Raw genomic sequence first — 10,243 nt, 5'->3', positions numbered from 1 at the left:
AAAATGCAGAAGGCGGTTGTCCTTGGGTCGCTCCGTGTTCTTAGGGTCCACGAGGCTTTTGCTGGATCGTCGTATTGATTCCTTTACAGACTGTAACCACCGGGCGGTTGCATGAATAACAAGCATCTCGGGCCTTGTTCCCATCAGGATGTCTTTGCAGATCACTGCATTAGCAGACCTCTCTTGGAGATGTGGAGTATAGAGATGAATGTACAGAGATTGGAGACAATCAGTGGCATTTAAAATTTTATATATTAGGAACAAGCGCTTGAAAAAAATCTGGACACTTTTTTTGCAATATTTACACTCCGAACAAAAAATGGGATCGCCCACGACCCCCATGGCGGTTTAAGGGTTCATTGCAAATTTAAATTCAGCTATTCCGTGGAAAATCCACATATTTGGACAAAAATCGTTTTTTTTTTGTAGTGAAAGATCTTTTTCTTTACAAACTAATCTTCATATTTAATAATTATTTTTTTGTGTGTGTTGAAAGTTCAAGGATTACTGTTTAATGTTTATCATTTTAGTTAAAAATTCATCTCTTAGGTCGGAAGTAAAATTACTTGACTCGTAATTGGTACTTGGCTCTATTTTTCAACCAAACTGAAATAAATGCTTGCTTTTTAAATTGAATTCCCGGTCTTTTCCCGACCTTTTCCGGTTAAGTCGACACCCTGCGTGTGATTGTTAAGAAAATAAATTTAAGGACTGTACCATTTTCTGAAAGTGATGCTTTCAATTTAAAAGTTTAACTTCAAATTAGCATTGTTCATTCTGAAAGTGTGGAAGTTTTGAAGGTTATGCCATTTAATTTCTTTAATACACTTACAAAAAATATAATAATGAACTACAACTTAAATTATCATTGTGAAAATGAATGATTTTACTGTGCTAATTCGATTTCTGTAAAATATATTTAATAAATTGTGCAAACATTATTTCCTTCTGCTTTAAAATTTCTCAGTCAATAGTCGACATAATACTAAAAATATTAAACAAAGTCAGCTGGCTGTATGTGGATGGAAAACCCGTCAGCTAACCTATTATATATTGCCGAGCGTCGCTCACGAGATATTTCACTGCCTCAGCTGAACCCACGTATAGCCAGCTGACGATTATTTTTATAAAAAATACCATGCTAATTATCAACTGACGAAGTTTTAAGCGGAAGGAAATTATTGCATTATTTTTTTTTTACATGTTTCCATAACCAGCTGACGGATTTTCCACCTGCATAGAGCCAGCTGACGGTTTTTTTCGTTTAAATATTATATTAACTATCATCTCACAAAGTTTCAAGCGGAACGAAATCATTGAAAACTTCTTTTTTTTACACGTTGAAGCGGCTACCATTGCCCCACCAACCCGAAGTGCCGCAGCTGACGCTAACTATGCTTACAACACATATATCTGAAGCTTTCCTCAAAGTATTAGGCAGAAGAAAATGATTGAAAAAAAATTTCGCTGGCTCCCGGACTATTAGTAGGCTACATTTGTTTACGGAATCACCAGAGAAAGTCTTTTTGATTACTCTTCGCCTTGCAACTTTCTGAATTGAGGATAATGATCAATTATTTAAACCATTTTTATTTTGAAAAAATTAAAGTTTTCCTATTTTTAAACGAATAGGCTCAATTTCTTTACTGAGGCAATACAGAATGTCTTTGCGATTACTCTTCGCTATGGTTATTTTTTAAATTAATAATAATAATTATTATTTGAACAATGTTCATAAACTTTAAAACGAATAGACTCAATTTATTTGCTCAGGCAGCTAATAATATTTTTGCGTTTACTCTTCTCTATGCTAATTTAAAAGTTAATGGTAGTTATTAATTATTCAAACAATTTTCATCAAACATTTCAGAAATGGACTTTTTTCAACGAATAGGCTCAATTTCCTCACGGAATCAACTAAGAATGTATTTGCGATTACTTTTCGCTATGATAATTTAAAATTTGACAATAATTATTAATTAATCAATTTTCATTAGCAATAAAAGAATTTTGCTATTTTTTAACCAATAGGCACGATTTGTTTACGCAGTGAACCAAAAATTTATTTGCGATTATTCTTTGCCACGATACTTTTCAAATTAATAATAATTATTAACTATTTGAACAATGTTCATTAACAAAATCAGAATTTGGCTATTTTTAAACGAATAGGCTCAATTTCTTTACTGTTATTATTTTGTTATTAATGTATTTTTTTGAAAAATGTTTTTTTTTTTGTAAAGAATTAATCTTTCTGGTTTAAAAATCCACTATTTTCTTTAAAATTTATTTATTTCTTATCATAATATTTTTGACCCTATTACTTTTTTTATAAAGTGTTCATAAAATGGGCCAAGTTTCGTTACTCACGGGATTTTGGGTTTGCTGATTGCAAATCTGATGTCAAAAATTGCGAAAACAAAATGGCGGATCCAATATAGCGGACGAGTATGTTAAATAAACTTTGGATTTTTTTGAAAATTGGTATCAGGAGATTTTCAAGATCACTGATTACGAACCTGATATCAAAAACTCAAAAAACAAACTGGCGGACCCAATATGGCGGACTAGTATGCTAAATAACTTTTTGATATTATAAAATTGGATCCGCCATCTTGTTTTGTAAATTTGACATCAGATTCGTAATCAGCGATCTGAAAACCTCTTGACACCAATTTGCAAAAATATTCAAAATTTATTTAACATACTCGTCTGCCATTGTGGATCCGCCATTATGTTTTCGGAACTTTTGAAATCGGATTCGTAATCAGCGACTCCAAAAACCAGTGAGTAACGAAACTTGGCCCATTTTATGAACATTTTATACTTTTGGCCAGCTTTTCGCTATTTCGTCCCACTGTACACCCGCACTGCGGCCACCGAAGAAAAATGCGGATAAAGAACAAAGTTGCAAAAAGTAACAGCCAATTTTCATATATCGAGGCGTCCTAACGGTAAGATGCCAACGCACACGCCACTTCTTGGCGGTACTTAACCCAAAATATAAATAATAAAAAGCTAACCGAGAAGTTAGCGCCAGAAAAGTCTTGATCGCGGAATTGAGCAAGATGAAGCTAGTAGTTGGCCAAAACTAAAAGGTGCTCGCTCGCTTCATCAAGTCATGAAAGATCTATCTCGGGCTATCTACCTATTCTATCTTCATGCTTTTCTCTCACCCGAGATAGCACTTTCATGATCCGATGGAGTGAGCGTGCATCTTTCAGTTTTGGCCAACTCCTAGCTTCATCTTGCTCAATTTCGCGAGCTGAAACTTTCTAGCGCTAACTTCTCAATTAGCTTTTTATTGTTTATATTTTTGGTTAAGTATCATCTAGTCGAAAGCGTGCGTTGGCATCCTATCGTTAGGACGCCTCGATATGTGTTAGAATAAGCTTCTATTGACTCATTAAGAGAAATAACTCGGCGATCACTCGCAGTCAAAATTACGTCTGCACTTTTTTTTAAATGATTGCTTTATATGTGAAAAATATTCTATCTTAAGTTTATAACAATTCCAAGGAAAAATATCAAATATTTTAAGTTTTGAATTTAGAGATTTAAATGTACTTAAAATCAAGAACAGATTCCATGTTTCAGCGTGTGAATGTATAGCACGTGTTACATCAAGACGGGGTTGATCGGTGCCGATTATGTGGAGATACTAATGAATCGATCGAGCATATTATTGATGGTTGTCGCTCAGAGGGAATGTACGCACAGGAATAATGATATGGCGTGCATTACACATGAATAACTTGCCATAAACTTAGGACACTTCAGAGAATTGATACCTTTTTATAGATAAATTCCAGTGCCCGTTTCAGAAAACGAAGATTACATCTTATATTTGGATGTTGTTATCCAGACGGATCATTATATCCTAGCCAATAGACTCGACTTCCTAATGCATGAGGAAAAAAGTGAAAGAGTCTGCATCTTGGACTTTGCTTGTCAACTTAACCGGAATATACAGGCAACGTATACAACCAGGATATCCAAGTCTACCCAGCATAACGAGCTGAGGCATGAAGTAAAAACAATGTGGAGGAATGTGAAACATGCATCTATTCATCCTATTGTCCTTTCGGCTACAGGCAATGTTCAAGTTAGATGCCCCGAAAGTCTTGAACATTTAGGAATCAGTAGTAAATCAGTGTAAATGAATAAAAAGTTGCCATAAAGTTGGGGGCACTAGCGTTTCAAATACAATTTATATAGATTTCTGAAGATTCGAGAGTTCAAGAAAAAGTAATTAAATCAAGTTTTTAACATCCTTATCTCATCAGGCACATGACTTCATCAGAGTCTGATTTTGAAGACCCGGATTCACCCGAGAACCAGCTAAAAACAAAAAAACTTACATAATATCTCTGCTTCAATATTCACGTATAATTAATTGTATCTAATTAATGTTCGTACTATTCGAAAAGTTTAAAATTCATGTGATTTTAATAATTGACATGAAGGTTTGACTTTTTAATAATTATAAAATTAAATGTTTGAAAATCGTATATCGTTTTATTTTAATTAAAGAAATCAATTCCGGACGAAAGGAAAAAGTTGTTTCTGCATGGACTTCCATATCCTCTCCTAATATCTTCTCAATTAACCTTGATCCTGACTTGATAGGGTCAAGCTGATCTTGAATTTGCTTTCAGCGACCTCAAGAACGTATTGTCATGGTGGTTTAGCTCGGATTGCAGAATAGGGGGGGGGGGGTAATTAGAACCACCTGAACTGGTTGTTCTGACCATCAGAGTAATCTATTAAAGTATAGAATACACTGGGTCGTCGTCGCACATCTCTTATCAGATCTGCGTACGTCTCCTCCTTTTCTTTCTCATTAGTTGTTATGTTCATGTCGGCTGGTTGCAGAAATTCGAGAACGAACATCACTCGTTTTTAAATGCATTTCAAAAATCCACGCAGATTAGAAAGACTGCAATAGGAGAGTCTTTCGATTGCCGGTGGGATCAGGTGGCTGCGGATTTGTCATGGGGAGGTGCGAGCTCGATTCTTGCTGCCTGCAAGATAGTACAAAACAGCAAAAGGCATTTTTCGTAGCACATTTATGGATGTACAAACTTGTATATTAATTTTCTTCGTCTTGTTTCGGAGGAAAATGCAAAAATTCGATTTCTATGAGAAAGAAATTTTCCTGGCCTCGAAAATGGTTCAGCCCGCATAAAAATCAAAAGATGTCTTTCTTGTGAAAGATTAAATTCAACACAAAATCTCGCTCTTGCAACCTATATATGATTTACCCCCTTGTTCGTTCATTTTTTTCTCCTTACTATTGGCCAGTGGTTTAAATGAAAATACGTGAAATATTCCAAATTTTTTCATGAGACGCCATTACTTGGGTCGCTTTGTGTCCGTATAGCATGCGAGTCAATCGAGTTATAACCAACTACATCACGGTCGCATGGCGTCGTTATGGCGATAGCTTTACCGCGGTTTCACCTGAAACAGGTATTATTTCGGTAAAAATTATTCGATACCTATGAAATCCTGCGGTGATTTTTGAAACTAACTTGTTTATTGTATAATTAATAGCGATTTTTATTTTGCAGATGCACTTGATTCATAATAAATTCTTTATCGAAAAAATCAGCTTAGTCAAGTAAATATGACAGGCAATTCCATTGATCAAAAAAATAATACGCAGAACATGAATAAGAGTTTAAAAATAGTACATGCTTGTATATTGAAAAACTTTGCATTGTGGGACAATCAGAGTCACAAAACAACGATGTTGAAGTTGATTTACAGTAGTGTCAAACATCTAACTGAAAATAGACGAGGAATATTATCGAATGACACGTTAAAAAATTTGCAAAGAATGCTTGTGATTAATGCAGCTAATAAATGTAAATGTTCGCCAATTAATTCAAAGCAGTTACAAGAAGACATTACATTTTTTGGTGTAAATGATGTAGCCAAATTTGAAATAAATGACTCAGACAATTTGGAGGTCAAAAGTGTTATAGAGGCAAAATTAAGAGAGGATATACACGATTTTATTATAAGGCAAGTTTTTAATAGTTATTATTGTATCAACCTATCATGTGCAAGAATATCCAAGGATTTACTTTCTATATAATATATTTTTTAAATTAAACTAGCATGAGTACTTCTTTAATATTTTATGAATATGTGCTTCTAATTTGTATTTAAAATTTGAAAATCGATCTAGTTAAAGGCATAATTTTAAACGAATTTATGATTTTCATAAGTGGAAATTTAAACATTTTAACCCAGTTTCATAAATATTAGTTCATTTTCCACATGTTTGTGTCCAAAATAATTATTTTCTGATGTAACTTTACGTAGCAGTAAGAAACGTGAACGCTGAGATAAGTAGATTGATTTTGTCTTAAATAATTGAAAAAAGTTTATTTCTATGTTACTTAACTCATAATTTTTTTATCTTTCGCAAATGAAAAAGGTTTATTGTTTTGGACACATGGAAAAATTGAATCGCTTAATTTATCACATTCCAAGACCAGATTTAAATCATTTTGACCTAGAAAAATCTTTTGACAAGGTAGATAGAAGTAAACTTTGGGAAGTCTTAAAAGAGTACGGAGTTAATGGATGGCTCCTACAAGATATAAAAACAATATATACGGGTAACAAAGCAAGTTTAAGGGTAAATGGGAATTTGAGTGACTCTTTCGATATTATTCAAGGAGTTAGACAAGGATGCGTTATGTCTTCATGGTTATTTATATTATTTATGGACAAGTGTTTAAGAATGGCTCTTTTCGACGAAGAGGGTGTGGATCTCGAAACAGTAAGGGTACGTGGGTTAGCGTTCGCAGATGATAAGGTTGTTATGTCAGAGTCCATCGAAGACTTGCAAAGAATGTTGAATAAACTGAATGCAAGCATGAAGAGCATGGGCCTCAAAATTAACGCAAATAAAACAAAAACTATGGTGTTCGAAGGAAAGAGTGAGCAAACACTATGCAATATTGTATTAAGTAATGAGAAAATTGAACAAGTTGATAAGTTCGTGTACCTTTTTATCTTATTTACTAGGGAGAAAAGAAAAAGATAAGAGTAAATTTAATGCAATTGATATGAGATTCTTGCGCATGATATGCGGGAAAACTCTGATGGACAAAGTGAGTAGCGAAATAATTCTCAAAGAATGTAGTGCAGAAGAGACGATAATAGACACATGAGAAAGAAATTGGTTAAGATGGTTCGGGCATGTTGAAAGAATGCCAAATGAACGACTAACGAAACAAGTGTATCAAGGTAAAGTAAAAAGAGCAGCTTGCCCAGAGGCAGCCCGCGGAAAGAATGGTTAGAATGTGTGAATGAGACCCTGGTTAGAAGAGACATAAGAAGTCACAGAAACACGAGAGCATGCATGAAAAAATGCATGGGCATAAAAGAAGCTAGAGTAGTATGTCAGGACAGACAAATATGGCGACAAATAGTTAATAAAAAGAGTGTCAGTAAAGTGAATGACGCCTGAAACAAAAGACCTTGGATACTAATGAACCTAAGTGGGGAACCTCACATGATGACTTTCTGTGCATCTTCACTTGGGGTGATAGCTAGGGAGATTGATCAGTAACCTGGGTCGGAGCAGTGTTGCGGAACGAACGTGTTATTTAAATAAATATTACGAGAATTACAGATCAATCTTCAAATTGTATATCCCTTCCTCACATTACTCCCTTCCCCACCGAGTGAGTCACGCCTACCCCGAAAGGGAAATGGCTTAATGGTGTAATAATATATTTGTTAATTAGTTGCTTATAAAGTTGAACTTGTTAATACTGAACATTGTACTTTAGAGTGGAACGAAACACTTAATATTTTTACACCAGTTACAGGATTGGGGAGGGGGCAGAAGTGTCTATTATCCTTCAGTAAGAAGCCCTAAAAACGATTTTTGGATCTAACAATAATTTCCCCGAGCATGACCCAGCAAAAATTGGAAATTAATGGTTACTTTCAAATAATGAATGTATAGTAGATAATAATGTATATGTGACTGCCCGCAAAGAAAAGGAACCTTACGCGCGGTAGATTCATCTTACGGCAGGAACGATTAAAAATACGCTCCAATACAGGAACTCCATAAGAGAGCCTCACAATGCAGTTAAATAACAATAGAAGTTTTTCAGATATAAGAATAACATTTTTTATTATGAAAGAGCAGATACAAAATTATCGATTGGTGTCGAAAGCTAAGCATAGTTTTTTCCGTGATAGGTCCCTTTCTTCGGGGACGATTGCTTCCAAAATTGTCCAAATTCATGTCATCATATTTGTATGAAATTTGGTATTAAAGATTTTCTAAAAATGATGGATCTAAAATGGTGGGTGCAATCTGTAGATTTTTACATACTTGAGTAAAACTTGACATACTCATGTCTCGATGATTTGAAATCTGAGAAAAAAATCTCTCTTTCTCCTTATATATAAATATATTTTTTATGTATGTATGTATGTATATTTTTACATTATACATATATGCACTTGCGTAAGTGTAATAATGCATGCATGCCATCATGCCGCATCATTCCAGACAGTTTAGCCGAGAGTCGGGAACTTTGACAATTTCTTAATAACAAATGTTTTTTAAACTTTCATGTAAGGTTTGGTTTTTTCTTAAAAAATCAGGTATTTTTTATGTCCAAACTGTATACTTCTTAAAATAATTCATCTATTCTCTTTTTTAGGGATTTAGAAAACTATTTATTTAAAAACTCCGTTTTATTTGCCAATTAAAGGTAAATATTACAATAACTTACGATTCGTAGGATTGTTTTTCATGGAAATATTCTGAGTGAAAAATAATAAAACGAGTTCCTATTAGAAATGTTAAGCCGTTTGTAATTTAAATTATGTAGTTATGTGACACAAAGTGTGTTAGTATGGAAATCTTAAATAAAATATTATTCGATTATTAAAATAAGTAAGCAAAAGTACAAAAGAATATTCTGTCTTTTTTCAGTGCTTTTTCATTCAAGATAGTTAGAAATAAAATTAAAATCTTTAGAAACATCACAGAAAAAGTTTTTTTAAATAGTCACAATACCCCTTCAAACACACCCAGACAGTAACAATAATTTCGGATAATATGTAAAGACTGTGACTAGTTACAGAAAAGACACTTTGTCCTAACTTTTAGCGTTACCCAGAAATAACGGCGTGGGCATAGTAAATTCTGTTTCCTTTGGGTGCTTTCTTGTGGTGAGTTCCCCTTGCCTCTCACCGTTGCTATCAGTGTTACAATCAGCCACGGTGCTCTCCATTGGCTTGAAGGCACAAACGTGGATGTCTTTCAAATCCGTCCACTGTTTTCAGCAAACTTTCTCAAGATTGCTGCGCAAGCGGCCCGAATCCTTTCCATCAGATCTTTTCTTGTTGTGGATCGCTGAGCAAAAACTACATTTTTAATATAACCCCATAAAAAGAAAGCAGGTGATGTTAGATCTGGTGAGCAGGGGGGCTATTCGAATGAACCTCCTCGTCTAATCCATCTCTCATTGAAATTTAGGTTCAAAAACTCACGTACGATGAGTGCAACATGTGGCGGAGTACCATCCTGTTGAAGCCACATTCTTTGCCTTGTTGCTAAGTCAACGTTCTCCAATAGTCCAGGTAAATGGTCTCTTAACAACTCTAAGTAAGCGTGTCTGTCAACGTTTCCATAAAAAAGCAGGGTCCAATTAAATAGTCATTTATTATTCTGCACCACACCATAACACTCCGGCGATTTTTGATGATCCATCGGTCTATACCAGTGAGGATTTTCGTCCGAATAATAATGATGGTCAAGTTGATGTACACCTTAACATTGCATCCACTTTTGTGAAGCATCTTGAACGTTTATTTACCCCTAAAAACCAAGACCATTCAGAAAAAGGGCATCTGGTCGTTTCTCAGACATTTGAACTTAATTTTTTACCTTTCCAAGGTGAAAAAAACCATTTTTCCATAGCTGATTTTTGACTTGAAATTTCCCACTCTTTTTAATTCCGCAGTCAAAAATAGGGGTTCTCATTTAGGAAAAGGTTCTTACCCCTATTTGACCTTGAAAATTGACCGCAAGGTCAAAATTGATTGTAGTCAAATGTCCCGCACGATCCTGGTTAACATTTGTGGAAACCATTTTTTCGTAGACAAAGTATTTTAGAAGATATTTAGGATTATAGATTAAAATGAGTCACCGTGTATATATAGGGTCATCAAAGAGTATCGGACCCCCCCCCCC

General features: G+C 34.5%; 1 protein-coding gene across 2 annotated transcripts in view; it reads left to right on the top strand.

The window, feature by feature from the left end:
- Positions 1 to 10,243, top strand: part of LOC117174498 — a 141,237-nt gene that overhangs the window by 55,082 nt on the left and 75,912 nt on the right. Inside the window, exon 2 of one of the 2 annotated variants that reach the window (XM_033363667.1) lies at positions 5,574 to 6,030. The exons of the other annotated variant lie outside the window; for it this stretch is intronic. Within the exon in view, the coding sequence (XP_033219558.1) occupies positions 5,630 to 6,030 (401 nt within the window). The 5' untranslated portion in view covers positions 5,574 to 5,629. The remainder of the gene's footprint in view (positions 1 to 5,573; positions 6,031 to 10,243) is intronic. 2 annotated transcript variants of the gene reach the window in all.

The sequence above is a fragment of the Belonocnema kinseyi genome, chromosome 6 (assembly GCF_010883055.1).
Source record: "Belonocnema kinseyi isolate 2016_QV_RU_SX_M_011 chromosome 6, B_treatae_v1, whole genome shotgun sequence".
In the NCBI taxonomy this organism is placed as follows: Eukaryota; Metazoa; Arthropoda; class Insecta; order Hymenoptera; family Cynipidae; genus Belonocnema; species Belonocnema kinseyi.
This window is presented reverse-complemented; position numbering and strand designations above follow the sequence as displayed.